Source organism: Bubalus bubalis, chromosome 7 (genome assembly GCF_019923935.1).
Source record: "Bubalus bubalis isolate 160015118507 breed Murrah chromosome 7, NDDB_SH_1, whole genome shotgun sequence".
Lineage (NCBI taxonomy): Eukaryota > Metazoa > Chordata > Mammalia > Artiodactyla > Bovidae > Bubalus > Bubalus bubalis.
This window is the reverse complement of record NC_059163.1, coordinates 40181622-40200341: the sequence shown is the minus strand read 5'-3', so window position 1 is coordinate 40200341 and position 18720 is coordinate 40181622. Positions and strand designations below refer to the sequence as shown.

Below are 18720 nucleotides of genomic sequence, written 5' to 3'. Positions count from 1 at the left end.
TTGTATATAACAAAGATGTTTTATTTTTCTTCCTCCTTTTGGTAGCTTTCAGCCGTGCCCCCATTCCGATGGCTGTGGTTCGCAGAGAGCTCTCCTGTGAGAGCTACCCCATTGAGCTCCGCTGTCCAGGAACAGATGTCATCATGATTGAAAGTGCCAACTATGGGAGGACTGATGACAAAATTTGTGACTCTGACCCTGCTCAGATGGAGAATATACGATGCTATCTGCCTGATGCCTATAAGATTATGTCTCAAAGGTATGATATTTCTAATATTCTTTCTGCATTTAGTATAGACAGTCAACATGCATCTGTGTGACATATTAAGCATAGGTAAGAACATAAAATCCTGTACTTTAGAATACTTTACAGTGCTTTTTCAATATCAAACTGTTCCCCGTATCACTAAAATGCTAGTGCCAGAAATTGCAAATGGCATTGGAAAATATTAAAATGTATTATTTATTGTTTCATGTGTTCTCTTCTGCATTCTCTAGGCCTAGATTCATTAGTTGAGAAATCAAATTAATTTTTCAGTTTTCAAAAACAGAATTATGTAATTTTATCCAGAAATTACAGAAAAATATGTTACTACTAATAATGCTTTTCCATTAGCGTGGCAAAAGCAAATAAAATTTAGATTCATGGGCAATTTTATAAAAAATATATAGTAAAGGCTATTGATTAATGATTATTTGACCTTGGAAAGCAATTTTAAAAGTTTTCCTTAGATATCTAGTATATGAATTAATTCATTTTATACATTTAAACTGTCTGAAGTATTACAATATTAAAATAAATATAAATTAGAGTATCATACAATATCATTGGATAAGTAAAAGAAAATCTTCAATTCTAAAGAGACTGGTTAATTCAAATTTATAGTTTAGAAAGTTTATATTAGAATTTCTTAATGTTGTTATTCAGTTATTCAGTTGTATCTGATTCTTTGTGACTTCATGGGCTGCAGGCTTCCCTGTCCTTCACTGTCTTCCTGAGTTTGCCCAAACTCATGTACATTGACTTGATGATGCCATCCAACATCTCATTCTCTGTTGCCCTCTTCCCCTCCTGCCCTCAATCCCTCCCAGCATCAGAGCATTTTCCAGTGAATTGGCTCTTCACAACAGGTGCTTAAGTATTTCTTAATAAATTAGTTAAATACTAAATATCATTCATATATTTGCTCACTATTGTGATTTATCAGAAATCAGTAACGAAGTGATTCATCTTTGACAAACCTGTATACTGTCTGACTACTTACTCACAAGGTATTTTTTTAAAACTTAATAAACTATTTAGTAAATTTGTTTTTAGTTAGAATTTCTATTCAGGCATTTCTTTCTTTTGTTTAAGGATTTCTTAAAATATGGAGGAAGTCATACCATATGTAAAGATAAATTGAATTAAAACTGCAAAAACAGTGATTTTCAGGATTATCTTTCCTGTACTTACGAAAGATTGCCTTATTTTTAACCTTCTTGATACTTAAAATTCAGATACATAAGTCTCTATTTTTATAAATTACTGTTGTGTAAATTAATCAGAGAAATTATATCATGCCAGGATTTTGATGATAGAGCATCTGGGATATAATGGAAGGATAGTGGTCTCTGGGCAAATCTGAGGGCTCTTATTTGTTTCTAAAATGCTGGCTCATGGTAAGATGAGTGTTAATGGGAAATAAGATTTTAAAATTAGGAATTCCATTTGATACAAGTTTGGTGATTAGAAAGCTAATCATTTTGTTGCATATAGGTGTTAATATCATCTTTCAAGAGCAGTTTTTCCACAAGTGGTATGGAATCGGCACAATGACTAAATTGTTATTTTATTTGTTTTGGTTAGAAAACCAAACATAGGATTTTTCAGAATCCTTTTTGGGAGTGGGTTGAGGAGGAATTTCTGCTTTTCTGTGATTATGTTTTCATTTAAAATGTAGAGAAGCATTAACTTCTCTAGCTCTTTGATCTCTATATGATTTTTCACAAAAAATTGTCTTAATTCTTTCATTGATATTATTAATGGCTCCCAAAATAAGCCCTTAATCTTATAATTATTGCAAAAAATATTGTTACAATGGATCTTCTGGAGCTACTGAATTAGATGGGATGCATCTGTAAAGTGACAAATCTGCAGAGGAAAATTGCTTTAAGCACCCTGAGTAAATCATTTATAGAATCCTTGCTGGGGGGCTCTCAAATAAGAATTGTCAGTTAACTGTAATAGCTATGGCTAATTCTCCATGGAGGCAAGATTCTTGCTTGCATTTAAATTATTAAATGTACTACATTTACACCTGTCCAAAATAAATGGAGAGAAGATATCTGGTTCCATTTTGTAAGCTCCCAAGATATGGGATGATCACGTCCACTTAAGCTGCTTCATAATGAACTCTCACTGTCATGCCAATGCTAGCTTATTTAATAATGCTCATAATTACTAAGTAGCAAATTAATTATGATGTTGACAGGTTAAATAATATGTTTGAATTAAAACCATAATAGAAAAGATCTTTTTAAAAGGTATTTTAGATTAATTATTGTGTTTTCTTTTATTTAAACTTCTAGAAGGACATTTTATCAGAGTCTACAATTTTTAAGCATGTCTCTAATGGGTGCATTATTACTGAAGTCAAAAAATTATATATGTATCTTTGCAAAACCTTGTTAAAAAGGCTTCATAACTTCAACCTCATAAATTAGACAGATGTCACAGACAAGGACAGGCATGACATGTTATTTCTGTGGATGTTTGAATACACATTGAATGAATGCATAAATAAATTGTATGCTAATATGTACGTTTGATGTGAAAAATTGGGGACTTGTATCAAAAAGGGTATGACACATGATTTCTACATTTTTTTCCCCCAGTAGAACTATAGAATCTGCTCTGGAGAGTTCAGTTTCCTCACTGCCTTTCAGATTAAGCCTGCTGTTCTCAAATCCAAGTGTGTTTTCATACCATTCTTCCCCCAATTTCTCTGAGTATTTTGTGCCTTTTTTTTTTCATTATATTGCTTGAAGATTCGTTAAAATGTCAGAACACATTTACTTTCCCTTCTCAGAACTTCTTATGCTGCCCCTCACCTATTATCATCTACATCCATTTCTTTTGCATCTAAATAATAGATGCGTATTACCATATTTTAGATCATTTCCTTGTCTAAAGTAAATAGTAGGCTTCTGGAGTGCAGACTTGCTCTTAATTTTACCTAAAAGTAAACTTTGAATGTAGTAATCATATATATGTATATATTTCAAGTCAAGTCAAATACATATATCTTAAATCAAATCAAATATATGTATTAATGAAGAAATACATATGCTGTCCAATTTTGTCATGCCAATCAAAAGCTTTCTTAAATTTATTATCTGATTCATTTTTGTTTATTTGCATTTTATGTTTATACAGTTGAGTTTAAAATATAATACATATAGCTTTTGAATCTAAATGAACATGACTGGCAACTAATAACTGCAGGACTTTTACATTTTGAATGCACCTGTTATCACCAGCTATTAATGGAAATACTTGTGGTTTTTAATTCTACCAGTATCTGAAAGTTCACGATATGAAGTTCACTGTGAGAGTTACTCTGGAGTTTGGTGGATAAATACATCAGTCATGATTCTAATTCATAAAACTATATATTTTTGTTCAATAAAAACTAAATTGCTATATCATTTGTTCAGTAATTTATTTCTATCTTATTTACATTAATTGAAGAGTTCAAAACAAGAAGTTCTCTGTTACCTACATGGTATTAGGGAGCATTCAGCTGAAATGGAAGTGTTAGACTGGTCTTTGAAGGATTGCAACATTAGTGGAACTGGAAGAGACCAAAGTGATGTTAGATATAGAAGTGGATGAATACTGAAAAAGAACACAGGGAGCAGCTTCTATTCAATAACCATTCACCCGTCCTTTTCTGTCAGGAGTTCATATGATTATTGATGTCTGATGTGCACAACTTAATCTCTCTAGATCCTCTTCCCAATGTGCCTGAGGCCAGCATCTCACCACCAACCATTCCTGTAGATTCAACACATACGCTCTTAGGAAGCCTTGACGATTTGACAATAAAGTAGCTTGGATGCTATTCCCTTGTTACTAAAACTACCAGTGTCCATCTTATAAACTAAACACAAATTCCAAGTAAATATGGGAAGTTTGAAAATCATATTTTGTGACATCCTCAGCCAATTTTTGACAAATATTTTAAGTATCTGATATAATAGCCTTACATTACATACAATTGCCCATAATGTTAAAGTTGAAAAGGAAATTTGAATAAGCATATGTATATGAATGGGCTTCCCTGGTGGCTTAGCTGGTAAAGAATCCTACTGCATTGCTGGAGACCTGGGTTCAGGACACCTGGGTTCAATCCATGGGTTGGGAAGATCCTCTGGAGAAGGGAATGGCTACCCACTGCAGTATTCTGGCCTGGAGAATTCCACGGACTAGTCCATGGGGTCGCAAAGAGTCAGACACAACTGAGCAACATTCACAGTATGTATATGAGTATGTATAGGAGGGTTTCCCTCATAGCTTAGTTGGTAAAGAATACACCTGCAATGCAGGAGACCCCAGTTCAATTCCTGGGTCAGGAAGATCCACTGGAGAAGGGATAGCCTACCCACTCCAGTATTCTTGGACTTCCCTTGAAGCTCAGCTGGTAAAGAATCCGCCTGCAATGTGGGGGACCTGGGTTTGATCCCTGGGTTGGGAAGATCCCCTGGAGAAGGAAAAGGCTACCCACTTCAGTATTCGGGCCTGGAGAATTCCATGGATTGTATAATCCATGGGGTTGCAAAGAGTCTACAGGGCTGAGCAGCTTTCACTTTCAATATGTATATGAAATACTGTGATTTATTGCAGTATAACATACATACTGCTAATTGCACACTGCTGTTGTTCAGTTGCTAAGTCATGTTGGACTCTTTGTGACCTCATGGACTGCAGCACACAAGGCTTCCCTGTCCTTCACTATCTCCCAGAGTTTCCTTGAACTCATGTCCATTGAGTTGTTGATGCCATCCATCAATCTCACCATCTACTGCCCCCTTTTCCTCATGCCCTCAATCTTTCCTAGCATCAGGGTCTTTTCCAATGAGTTGGCACTTTGCATTAGGTGGCCAAAGTATTGGAATTTCAGCTTCAGGATCAGCCCTTCCAATGAATATTCAGGGTTGATTTCCTTAGTATTCTCTGGTTTGATCTCCTTGCTCCAAGGGAGTCTTGAGAATCTTTTCCAGCAACACAATTTGAAAGCATCAGCTGTTCGGCACATAGCCTTCTGTATGGTCCAATTCTCACATCTGTACATGACTGCTAGAAAAACATGGTTTTGACTAGACATATCTTTGTCACCAAAGTGATGTCTCTGTTTCTAATATGCTGTCTAGGTTGGTCATAGCTTTTCTTCCACGGAGCAAGCATCTTTTAATTTCAAGGCTGCAGTCACCATCTTCAGTGATTTTGAAGCCCAAGAAAATGAAATCTGCCACTATTCCATTTTTGCTCCATGTCTTTGCCTTGCAGTGATGGGACCGGATGCCTTGTCTTAATTTTTTGAATGTTGAGTTTAAGCCAGCTTTTTCACTCTTCTCTTTCACCTTCATCAAGAGGCTCTTTAGTTCCTCATTTGTTTCTGGCATTAAGTCAGTATCATCTGCATATATGAGGTTTTTAATATTTCTCCTAACAGTCTTGATTCTAGATTGTGATTCATCCAACCCGACATTTCACATGATGTACTCTACATATAAGTTAAATAAGCAGGGTGACAGTATACAACATTAATGTACTCCTTTCCAATTTGGAGCCAGTTCATTATTCCATGTCTGGTTCTAACTGTTGCTTCTTGACCTGCATACAGTTTTCTCAGGAAGCAGGTAAGCTGATTGGTATTCCCATCTTTTTAAGAATTTTCCAATTCATTATTATCCACCCAGTCAAAGGTATTAAGATAGTCAATGAGGCAGAAGTGGATTTTTTTTTTTTAATTGCCTTTTCTGTGATCCAGTGGATGTTGCCAATTTGATCTCTGGTTCCTCTGCCTTTTCTAAATCCAGCTAGAACATCTGGAAATTCCCAGGTTCACGTACTGTTGAAGCCTATCTTGAAGGTTTTGAATGCTACCTTGCTAGCATGTGAAATGAGTGTCATTCTACAGTACTTTGAATATTCTTTGGCATTGCCTTCTTTGGGATTGGAATGAAAACTGACCTTTTCCAGTCCTGTGACAATTGCTGACTTTTCCAAATTTGCTGCAATAGTGAGTGCAACACTTTAAGCACATCATCTTTTAGGATTTGAAATAGCTTTGCTAGAATTCCATGACCTTCACTAGCTTTGTTTGTAGTAATGCTTCCTAAGACCCACTTGTTTTACACTCCAGGATGTCTGCCTCTAGGTGAGTGACCACACCATTGTGGTTATCTGGGTCATTAAGATTTTTTTTGTATAGTACTTCTGTGTATTTTTGCCACCTCTTCTTAATCTCATAAGTGTGCATCTCACAGAATTTTTACAAACCAAGCTCATCTAACAGCAACCAAGTGAAGACAGAATATTAAGTATATCTCAGATATCCCACCTTGTGCTCTGCACCAGCCATATTCCCCCCAACCAAGAATTGCTGTTACTGTATTGTCTATTATCTTAAATTAGTTTTGTTCAATTTAAATTCAAATAAATTGATTCATACAGTATATGATTTTTGGTGTCTAGCTTCTCTCACTCAGTGTGTTCATTTTAAAATACAACTTTATTGAAGCATTTTTATATACTGTATAATTCACTCATTTTGCATGTATGATAACTTTTTTCTAGTATGTTTATCAAGAGGTGCAATCATTTCCATAAATCAGTTTTAGGATGTTTACATCACCACAGTAAGATTATTCATGCTCTTCGTTGTTAATCTCCATCTCCTTCTCTACCCCGTGTTGTTTCTACTGTATTTTGTCTTTGTGTCTATCCTTAATGCATTCTTTTTAAAGCTAAAACCTGAATATTAAATATAAATATTTAAATATTAAATATCTAAATATTTAGATTTTACATCTAAAATTTAAAGTCCAGTTAGATTTAGTGGGTGTTTCAATGGGGATATTATCAAAGAAATATTAGCAGTTATTTCTGGAGGCATGGATATAAATATGTTTATTACCTTTTGAATTATCTTGGAATCAAATATCATGAATCTAGACATTTAAGAAGTACCCTCTTTAGAGTTTTCTATCAAGAAGAGATGTTAACTGTATAAAGTAGTAATTTTTTCTATTTAAATAAATGATTTAAGTTTTACTTTTAACCTGCCAGCACCAGTTTAGCAATATTACATTTCCACATGTCATAGTTACATCAGGAACATGCAAAAAAAAAAAACACAAGTGGTGGGAGGAAGAGAGAAAATCGTTTCTCACCTTTCTGAAAAAGTTCTGTTTCAGTTTATATCAGTAGCACTGCAGGGGATTTTACAGTGTACAAAAAGGGCTTTGTTTTTGTTGCAGTCAATCCTAGTGATGTTAAGAACTCTTTCAATATCAGTAAAGGAGGAAATGGCAAAGTGACAGTTTTTGTATGTACATAGAAGGAAATGGCAACCCACTCCAGTGTTCTTGCCTGGAGAATCCCAGGGACTGGGGAGCCTGGTGGGCTGCCGTCTATTGGGTGGCACAGAGTTGGACACGACTGAAGCGATTTAGCAGCAGCAGCAGCTGAATATACTCTGTAATAACTTTGTATATAGACATGAATTTTTCAGTTTGAGTATTCTCCTTTGGTCCCTTGACACATTCATTGCATTATGTCCTGTATTTCTCTTGGAAATTATAACAAATCAAAAACAATTCCACATTTTCAGGAATTTTTTCATTGAATACATATTTTAATGCAATAAAAAGAACAAAAGAATATAAGCATATAAATGGTAATATATAACTCTTTGCTGTAAGTATGAACAGTAATGTTCGTATGTATGCTTATTAAGGAAACACAAAGGAAAAAAAGAAGAGTGAAGGAAATGAAGGAAGGAAGAAAAGTCCCATTCCCAAAGCCCAAATGTAGAGAATATGGAAAAACTGAAAAGTTTATATCTGAAAGGCATTTATCTCTTCTCTTATATTTTGTTGCATTTTGATTTTGAGAATACCTATTTGGTAATACTCTGCTAAAGTACTTCCTAGTCCTCCTCACTGGTCATCTGATTTTGAATGAAATTATATTATGTATGTGTAATTTGAAATTTAAAAATCAGTAAATTATTCAAGTGTTTCAGGAAAGATTAGGGGAAAAGTTAAAGGCCGTTGTGTTGGCTGTCTCTGATAGGCCTTGGGGAGTGTTACCCCCTTGCGCAGCCACGCTCTAACACTGTTCATGGAAACTTGTAATCCTTGGGTTCTTTCTTGACATTCCGCAGCATCAAAACTATTTTCATAAAAATTCTGACATAATATTTGCCATTTTCATCGTATTTAGTGCAGGCACTGATTGCGCAAAAGCAGTGGTAGGTAACATTAGCAGGGATCAAGGCACTAGCAACAATGTACTTTTAAAAATATCTCAGTTATTTAATTTCTAATATGGTAAATATTGATAGATATAACTCATATAAACTGGTAGTTTGGAAATCTTAATTATTTTAAGAGTTAAGAAGGTCATGAGTCCCAAATTTAGAAAAATTGATGATTTTCCAAAGATTTTTTTTTCATTTCTAATAATTGGGTGAAATTAGTGATTTATGTTCTGTTTTAATTATTTTTACATTGCATAATACTCATCCTATTTGTTTTAAAATCATGTAGACATTTTCTATAAGTGAATTATATTTGAAGGGATTAATATCTCTGTGTTATATAGTACCCTCTGCTAATATAAAATCAAATGAGAATTAGGCTCATGCCTAAAACTTACTAACATAATTTTCTGTTCAGATACTCATAACTTACATAAAATTACAAAACCTGCTAAAATTACAAATAAAGTGATTAAAACAGTAGAAAGTTAGAATAGCTATTTTTTGAATAAAATTACTACACAGGTTAGCAGTATGATTTTGTGGGAATGGCGAGATAGCCCTCTTATGATATTATCCTAAACACAAATATTTTAGAGAAACTGAATTTATATAAGTATGTATAGTGGAAAATATTTTTCATTTTTGTGTATTGTTGGTATCAGTTTTCTTTTTTAAAAAGAGTCAGCCTTGTAAAGACAGAATTGAAGAATGTTTGGGCAGCTGTTCCCTGGCACTCTATATTTTCTGAGTTCTTTTTAATTGTTTTAATTCATGGTAATTCCAGTGCCTGAAGCCATTAGCAAATGCATTGGGAAATATGCTAAACAAAATAAACCTAAAAGCGACCTCGAAATAGAGGTAGAGTGAGAATGATAGATTTACCTAGGATTTGTTCTGTTTCACATTTGATTTATAAAATATAAGAATAACCTTTTTCATTCATAGTGAAAGATCATCATAATTGTTTCCGCATTTCTAAAATTTTTAGAAATTGTACACCCTGTGGTCACTATGTAGAACTTGACATCTTGTATAAAATGTTTAGAAGATACTAATAAGTGAAGAAGGATAAGAATTTTCTGAAAATTAGAGAACATAGGATAAAAACACTGAAGCTATTATCTTGAGTATAATTTCAATTGAAATGGAAAACAACTAACAATTTATGAGCATAAATTTTGTTACTGATTAATGCAATGTAACTGGACTCTGAAGGAAAATAAGTTATAGTGATATGTAGCAGATATTCAGAATAAATACCTCAGTTTCTCTTATCGTTACAGTGATTTTAAAAGTTGCTGAGGATATTGTGGGAGTGGCTTTCAGAATATATTTACTGTCTTTCATTTTTAATTTTACTGATGAGGAGGCTGAGTTAAACAGAGTTAAGAAATTTATCTGAAATTACTTACTGTATGATTGTGCAAACACACCTGCTCTCTTTGGGCACAAAGCCTATGATTTTTTTTTTTTTTTTTGCTGTGCTTATTTGTCTTCTTCTAAGACACTAAGAATACCTTTTTATCTTTGTAAATTTATGTGTAGTTGATTTACACAATTATGTTAGTTTCAACTATATAGCAAAGTGATTCAGTTATACAGATATATATATAAAAATATATATTTCTGATTGTTTTCCAGCTATAGGTTATTATATGATATTGAATATTGTTCCCTGTGTCACACAGGAAATCTTTATTGCTTATCTATTTATACATAGTAGGTTATATTAATATATGTTAATCCTATACACCTAATTTACCCCACCTTTCCTTTTGTTACTGTGAGTTTGAGTTCTATTTCTCTGAGTCTGTTTCCCTTTTGGATACAGATTCATTTGTGGGACTTTCCCAGCAGTCCAGCAGTTAAGACTTCATGCTTCCAGTGCAGGGGGTGCAGGTTTGATACCTGGTTAAAGAACTAAGATCCTATAGGCCATGTGGTATGGACAAAAAAAAAAAAAAAAGATTTGTTTGTATTATTTTTTAGATTCCGCATATAAGTGATACAATATTTTGTCTTTGACTAACTTCCCTCAGTATGATAATCTCTAGTTCATCTGTATCAATTTAAAAAGGATTATTTCATTCTTTTTACAGCTGAAAAATGTTCACATCTTCTTTTACCCACTCATCTGCTGATAGACACTTAGATTGGCTTTTGGCTTTTATAAATACTGCTGCTGTGAACATTGGGTTAAAGTATCCTTTTAAATTAGAGTTTTTTTTTTTTTTTTTTTCTGGATGTATGCCCATGAGTGGGAACACTGAATCATATGGTAGCTCTATTTTTTGTTTTTTAAGAAACCTCTATATTGTTTTCCATAGTTGCTGCACCAATTTGCATTCCTACCAATAGAATAGGAGAGTTATTATTTGTAAACTTCTTGATGATATCAGTTCTGACTGGTATGAGTTGATACCTCAGTGTGGTTTTGATTTGCATTTCTTTGGTAATTAGTGATATACTAAGAATAATTTCTATCATAAGGAAAGGTCTTTTTACTTTTTTAGTGTATCAGAAAAAGCAAGTGAAATATTCAGATCTATCCACATTTCATATAATTCAATCTGTTGTTCAAGCAAGAGAAGGGTTTTAATGAAACCAACCTTACAAAATTGAACAATATAGCCATTTAGTTTCATCTTTGGAAAAATATCCTTTCTTACTGATTTTTACCTTTTGCTGGAGTATTAATGTCTAGAATATTATGTGCGTGAACAAATAGAAAGCATATTTAGTTGTTATTGATAATAATACCTGGATGTGTGTATGGGTGCTTTTTATTTGCTATATATTCTGGTAGTGATTTGTACCTTTCATTAACTCGTATATTCCTCTCAATAACACTAGGAGATACATTTTATTATTATTTCCATTATACAAATAGATTATTAAAGCATATAGAAATTAACTTATTTTAGAATTTATTTTAAGCCCATGAAGTGCCTTAGTTGAGAAATTTGGGGTTTTGTTTACTATAGGAAGAATGATAAAGTATTAAGATTAGTTAAGAACAGTACTCTTGATTGTGTTCATGATGGTGAGTAAAGAAACTCATTACCTCTCATGGAAACACTCAACCAAATATTGGTTTGGTTTACTCAGGTTTTATTAATATTCAATTATAGCCACAAATTTTTATCATTGACGTTTTTGATAGAAAAATTTATTCTTTGTGAATCTGACACTCTCCAGCTTCTCAACCCCTTGTTTATTTGAATCAATTATATTTATAGAATGTTTAGTACAATGTTATGTATCTTGTATTGACAGATACATGCACTGATAGAACAAATCTGATTGAGTTACTAAATATTACAGCTATAACCATATATCAAGCAATATTTATTGAGAACTTCATATTAGCCAGACAGTATTCTAAGCACATTACATGAACTAACATATTTAATTCTTCTCTCACTTATATAAAATGGGTACTATTATCATTCTTCCTTTACTGATCTGGGAACTAAAGCATAGAGAGTTTGATGAGCATCCCAAAGTTATACACTTTAATGTCAAAGCTGCAGTTTTAACATAATAAATCCAGCTTCAAAATCATGATAACTACTACAATCTATTGCCTGATGTGCTCTGTCTGAAATATGTACTATTTTTAATAAAAGGCCTTACCCAGGAAAGAAGTATGAACCAATCACTGTTGCTGAAAAGAAATCAAACACACACATATGTGTGCATGTTCACCCTGCATATATATGTATACATTAGTGCTTAGCTGTCATCAGTTCAGTTCAGTCACTCAGTCGTGTCTGACTCTTTGCAACCCCATGAATTACAGCACACCAGGCCTCTCGGTCCATCACCATCTCCTGGAGTCTACCCAAATTCATATCCATCGAGTTGCTGATGCCATCCAGCCATCTTATCCTCTGTCATCCCCTTCTCCTCCTGCCCCCAATCCCTCCCAGCATGGGGGTCTTTTCCAGTGATTCAACTCTTCACATGAGGTGGCCAAAGTACTGGAGTTTCAGCTTCAGCATCAGTCCTTCCAATGAACACCCAGGACTGGTCTCCTTTAGGATGGACCAGTTGGATCTCCTTGCAGTACAAGGGACTCTCAAGAGTCGTCTCCAACACCACAGTTCAAAAGCATCAATTCTTCGGTGCTCAGCTTTCTTCACAGTCCAACTCTCACATCCACACATGACCACTGGAAAAACCATAGCCTTGACTAGACGGACCTTTATTGGCAAAGTAATGTCTCTGCTTTTGAATATGCTATCTAGGTTGGTCATAACTTGAAACATGGCATGAAGCTTATTAAATTATATGATATTTTCTCCCTAAGGATAAGTTTTCAGAAAAAAATCACTCAATTGCAAGATGTTTTTTCTTAAAAAATAATGAAATCAAATTCTGTTATTCTTTTTAACATTTTAGAGTTTATAGGGAAACAATTATCCATGGAAATACTTCAGTAAAGATGAACTTATAGGTATTAATGGGGAATAATATACCAGTTTTTGTATGTGTATGGAAATAAAAGGAAATAGATATCAGTTGATGGGCAGACTTTAGCAAAGTGAGGCTCATGAATTAGAAACTACATATATCACATAGGAATTTGAAATACTTATAAAAGAAAATGTATCATGTCAATCTTTTTAAAATCAAACTTGAGTAACACAATATATTAAAATTTCTAATGTTTTATGTAATGAGATTTTAGGTAGCACAAATCTCTATAAGGCTTTTGATAATAGTTATAGAAAACAAAGTGGGTCTTTGTGCTACACTACAGTAAGTTTGTTTTATTTGTGGTCAGTTTATGCTTATTTTCTATTTTATTTTGCATATTCTGCCACATCATGCTGAAAACATATTGGTAATTTTGCCTCCATGAATACTGTGTTAGACACAAGCTTAAACTGATTTATTTTCTCTTCATTAACAAGTCATTCTGTGCAATACATTTTGAATTTCTCATTATGTTATGTGATTAATTTATAAAAAAATGGTATTTCCCAAGTCATTGGAGAATAACCATTACTCTAGCATTTGTTAGTATGAAAAATTGCATTAATTGATCCCAGTTTCTGTGAAATTAGGTATTTACAATACTTTGTCACATATGTTACAGCAAGATATGTAAATCATATTTATTTGTAATTAGACTTACAAATGGTAAAAGCAAAAATATGTTTTTTTTCATGCATATGGGCTTATTTCCATATATAAATATATGTTGAGAGTTTTGGCTTGAAAAGACTTTGATCTTTCCAAAACTGTTAGTACTCATGACTATTAGTACTATCAACCTTATGAAAATAAACATTTGGAGCTGTTTATTGGACATGTTAGTTCATTGAGGAAGTAATATTAGGAAAATAATATGATTCTACAAAAATATTGCCATATGTAAAGAGAAAAGCATACTTCAAAAGTATTATAAAATACAAGAGGATATGGTTATGAGCTAATATGAAAAGAGGAATATAAATGGCTATGGGTTGGAAGTTAACAGTATAGTAATGTTACATGAAAGATTTATAAGTCTTCTACCAATATGAACATCTTACAAAATATACTATTCTAATATTATTTACTGATTTAACATTGAGTTTCTTATTTCATAGTAATTGGTTTTGCTTTAATTTCAGGATTATGCCCACCAAGTTCTGGCAACATGCTACATCCTTGAGCATTTCTGTTGTATATTATTCAATTATTTCTTCCAATAGCATTTCCCTACTGTGACATTAAAAGAAAACACTGCAACTATAACAACAATAATTATATAAAAGATTTTAATGAAAGTCATAGAAAGTGTAAATTAATAAAAAAGCACAAATCCACATGGGTATTAGAATGGAATATGACCCTTATCCTGCAAACTAATGGAAAGAAAAATGTGTCGTAGTGTAAGTTATGAGGTACATAACATATATCTCAAATGTTACATTATTGTATGTAAATGAAAAGATGATTTTCCTATATGATATAATTGGATATATATTTTATAGCTGTAATTGTATTATAATAAACTGTGAGCAACAAATGACCAAAAAGGAGCTGCAATATAAGAAATATCTTCCAGAGTCCTTTAGTCTGTTGTTCCACAGTTTCTTGCAGGAACCAATTGAAGAACACGTTGCTTTGATGGTTGTGGTATGAACTCAGTGTACCCTTAGTTTTGAAACTATTATGTCAGCAGTGTTGGCATGTACCAAATATAAATAAATAATATACCTTCTGAGACAGAAGTGTATAGAGAATTTATTTTATGTATTTCTTGGATGTTGATTGATTTTAGGAAAAAAAAATGTGTCTGCCCTGGAATCACATTGTTATATCATTATCAAAATTTAATGTTTACTTTTTCTTTCATTTATTGATAATTAGAGGGATATGTTTCTCATCCATTTCTTTGTTTTATTTTAAAATATATTTTATTTGTTTTTAGGATGATGGAGAAGACATTTACTATATTTTACTATTTATGATACTGATACTCAAATAGATAAAATGATTAATCCAGAGTTAAATATGATCCTGTGCCTTGAAGTTTAGATATATATTAATCTGTTTTCATAGCTAGTTTATTTGGAAATCAGATTGACTTATCTTTAGTTTTATTAATAAAAGTATGTCTTGTTTATTAACAAAATGAAAAAAAAACAGTTTAAATTCTTAGACTTTGGAATTCAAAAATAAAATTTCCTAATTATAAGTGGAAACAAATTGGAAATGAGATTTTCAACAATGGTATAGAGACATTTTAAGAAAATGTGTCTTTTGAAGCTCCAAAATCATGTTAATACCTTTAAAAAGACATTTAGAAACCACCCCCTTACTCTCAGATATGTATGTCCCCTCTTGTAGGTTCAATGCATTGATTGTTTTGCTTTGAGATCTTTGAAGCAGACTTTGGTTTCAAATCCAAGCCATGTGTCCCAGTACACATGGATTACTGAGCAAGTTAGAATTAAAATATTTGCCTTGAAGGGCCATAATGAGAATAGAAAGTTTGTGGTTTTTTTCACATGTGAAATAGCATGATGCCAAAGTGATTGTTATTATGACTAGAGAAATGTTTTCTATATTATCTTCTATTGTTGAATAAGAGGTGTTAGTCTGGATTTGATGTTTGTTTTCTTATGAGTGTCAAAGTTTTTAAATAATTCCTGTCTCCCTCTATCATCAAGTTCATATTCCAAAGAAATATGATAGAATGTGTTTATATTTGTAGATGTTTTTCTTGCTGTAGTTTTTAAAAATGTTATGGTCACTGTGTAAAGAGTTCTGGTTCTGGGAAAATCCTTAGCACATGAAGTTTATCTTTAAAGCCAGAAAGATTTTTAGGGGTGGATGTGTTGAAGACTTTTACTTCTTTATGTTCTGGGACCTTAGACCTCATTGTTTTAGTATGTTTAGTCTCTCTTCCCTACCCCACTCCTTGCTTTATAGTCCTCTATAAGAATGCTATTACTTTCTTACTTTAAAATTACCTCTGAAACTAAGAATTGTTCTAATTTCAGGTGAAGCACATGCCTCATAATGAGGGAAGAATGCTAACCAAAGTTTTATCTGTCTGGAAAGGAAAAAGGGAAATGCATGCTTAGGAGATAATCCAAACTAGCCACCCCTGTTCCAAAGACAAATTTGAATTTATGTGGACTATCACAAAATGATTTATCTTTTGTGGCTCAGCTGGTAAAGAACCTGCCTGCAAAGCGGGAGACCTGGGTTCCATCCCTGGGTTGGGAAGATCCCCTGGAGAAGGGAATGGCTACCCACTCCAGTATTCTGGCCTGGAGAATTCCATGTGCTGTGTAGTCCATGGGATCACAGAGTCTGACAAGACTGAGCGACTTGCACGTGACTAGATTAATAACAGGCATAATACTGTACAATATGTTACAGATATAAGCAAAGCTATTATTTCTTGAAAGTGTTTGTTTCTCTATTTAAGAGTTCACCTACATACTTATAAGAGGCTATATTTTACATTATGAAAAGGTCACTTGTCTGAAAAGAAATGTGGCCTCTGAATGTCTTCACAAGTCACTCCTTTAGTCTTATCATTGAATAATCAAGCTTTGTAGATTTTTTTCTCTTCTATTTAAATATTATATTTCAAGCAGTAATCTTTGTAAATTTTTAAAGGAAGTCTTATACTTGTGAATTGTGTCTTACCAGTGTCATTTTATTCTGTCAATATTGTTGGAAACATCTTGATAGACTACATAAGGAATTTTCACCCACACACTGTTTACATTAGTAATAAACAGAGATAGAATATTAGGAGGGAGTATAGGCAATATCATCTTTACAAAATCTTCCTCTTAATGAAGCAACTAGCACAATGGAGAGTCAGCTGTATTTTTAAACCCAACAAACAAAAGCGTGAAATAGAAACCACTAAGTGTCAGAAGAAAGGGTCTGAATATAAAGTTTGCTAAAACTGAGCATAAGTTCTCCTCTAAGGAAATACCTCTTGGGCAATCCAGTCTCAGTTCAGTTCAGTCGCTCAGTCGTGTCCGACCCTTTGTGACCCCATGAATCGCAGCACACCAGGCCTCCCTGTCCATCACCAACTCCCGAAGTTCACCCAGACTCACGTCCATCGAGGCAGTGATGCCATCCAGCCATCTCATCCTCTGTCGTCCCCTTCTCCTCCTGCCCCCATTCCCTCCCAGCATCAGAGTCTTTTCCAATGAGTCAACTCTTCGCATGAGGTGGCCAAAGTACTGGAGTTTTAGCTTTAGCATCAGTCCTTCCAAAGAAATCCCAGGGCTGATCTCCTTCAGAATGGACTGGTTGGATCTCCTTGCAGTCCAAGGGACTCTCAAGAGTCTTCTCCAACACCACAGTTCAAAAGCATCAATTCTTTGGCGCTCAGCCTTCTTCACAGTCCAACTCTCACATCCGTACATGACCACAGGAGAAACCATAGCCTTGACTAGACGAACCTTTGTTGGCAAAGTAATGTCTCTGCTTTTGAATATGCTATTTAGGTTGGTCATAACTTTCCTTCCAAGGAGTAAGCATCTTTTAATTTCATGGCTGCAGTCACCATCTGCAGTGATTTTGGAGCCCCCCAAAATAAAGTCTGACACTGTTTCCACTGTTTCCCCATCTATTTGCCATGAAGTGATGGGACCGGATGCCATGATCTTCGTTTTCTGAATGTTGAGATTTAAGCCAACTTTTTCACTCTCCTCTTTTACCTTCATCAAGAGGCTTTTTAGTTCCTCTTCACTTTCTGCCATAAGGGTGGTGTCATCTGCAGATCTGAGGTTATTGATATTTCTCCCGGCAATCTTGATTCCAGCTTGTGTTTCTTCCAGTCCAGCATTTCTCATGATGTACTCTGCATATAAGTTAAAAGCAGGGTGACAATATACAGCCTTGACATACTCCTTTTCCTATTTGGAACCAGTCTGTTGTTCCATGTCCAGTTCTAACTGTTGCTTCCTGACCTGTGTATAGATTTCTCAAGAGGCAGATCAGGTGGTCTGTTATTCCCATCTCTTTCAGAATTTTCCACAGTTTATTGTGATCCATGCAGTCAAAGGCTTTGGCATAGTCAATAAAGCAGAAAGAGATGTTTTTCTGGAACTCCCTTGCTTTTTCCATGATCCAGTGGATATTGACAATTTGATCTCTGGTTCCTCTGCCTTTTCTAAAACCAGCTTGAACATCTGGAAGTTCACGGTTCACATATTGCTGAAGCCTGGCTTGGAGAATTTTGAGCATTACTTTACTAGCGTGTGAGATGAGTGCAATTGTGCAGTAGTTTGAGCATTCTTTGGCATTGCCTTTCTTTGAGGTTGGAATGAAAACTGACCTTTTCCAGTCCTGTGGCCACTGCTGAGTTTTCCAAATTTGCTGGCATATTGAGTGCAGCACTTTCACAGCATCATCTTTCAGGATTTGAAGTAGCTCAACTGGAATCCGATCACCTCCACTAGCTTTGTTCGTAGTCATGCTCTCTAAGGCCCACTTGACTTCACATTCCAGGATGTCTGGCTCTAGGTCAGTGATCACACCATTGTGATTATCTGGGTCATGAAGATCTTTTTTGTACAGTTCTGTGTATTCTTGCCATCTCTTCTTAATATCTTCTGCTTCTGTTACTGCTGCTGCTACTGCTAAGTCGCTTCAGTCGTGTCCAACTCTGTGCGACCCCATAGACGACAGCCCACCAGGCTCCCCCATC

The 18720-nt window shown here is 34.2% G+C and overlaps 1 protein-coding gene across 9 annotated transcripts in view; it reads left to right on the top strand.

Moving 5' to 3' along the window:
* ADGRL3 (adhesion G protein-coupled receptor L3) overlaps positions 1-18720 on the top strand; it is a 955586-nt gene that overhangs the window by 457881 nt on the left and 478985 nt on the right. For all 9 annotated transcript variants that reach the window (XM_044945849.2, XM_044945847.2, XM_044945844.2 and 6 more), the window contains one exon: positions 46-259. In XM_044945849.2, coding sequence (XP_044801784.1) covers positions 46-259 — 214 coding nt within the window. The remainder of the gene's footprint in view (positions 1-45; positions 260-18720) is intronic.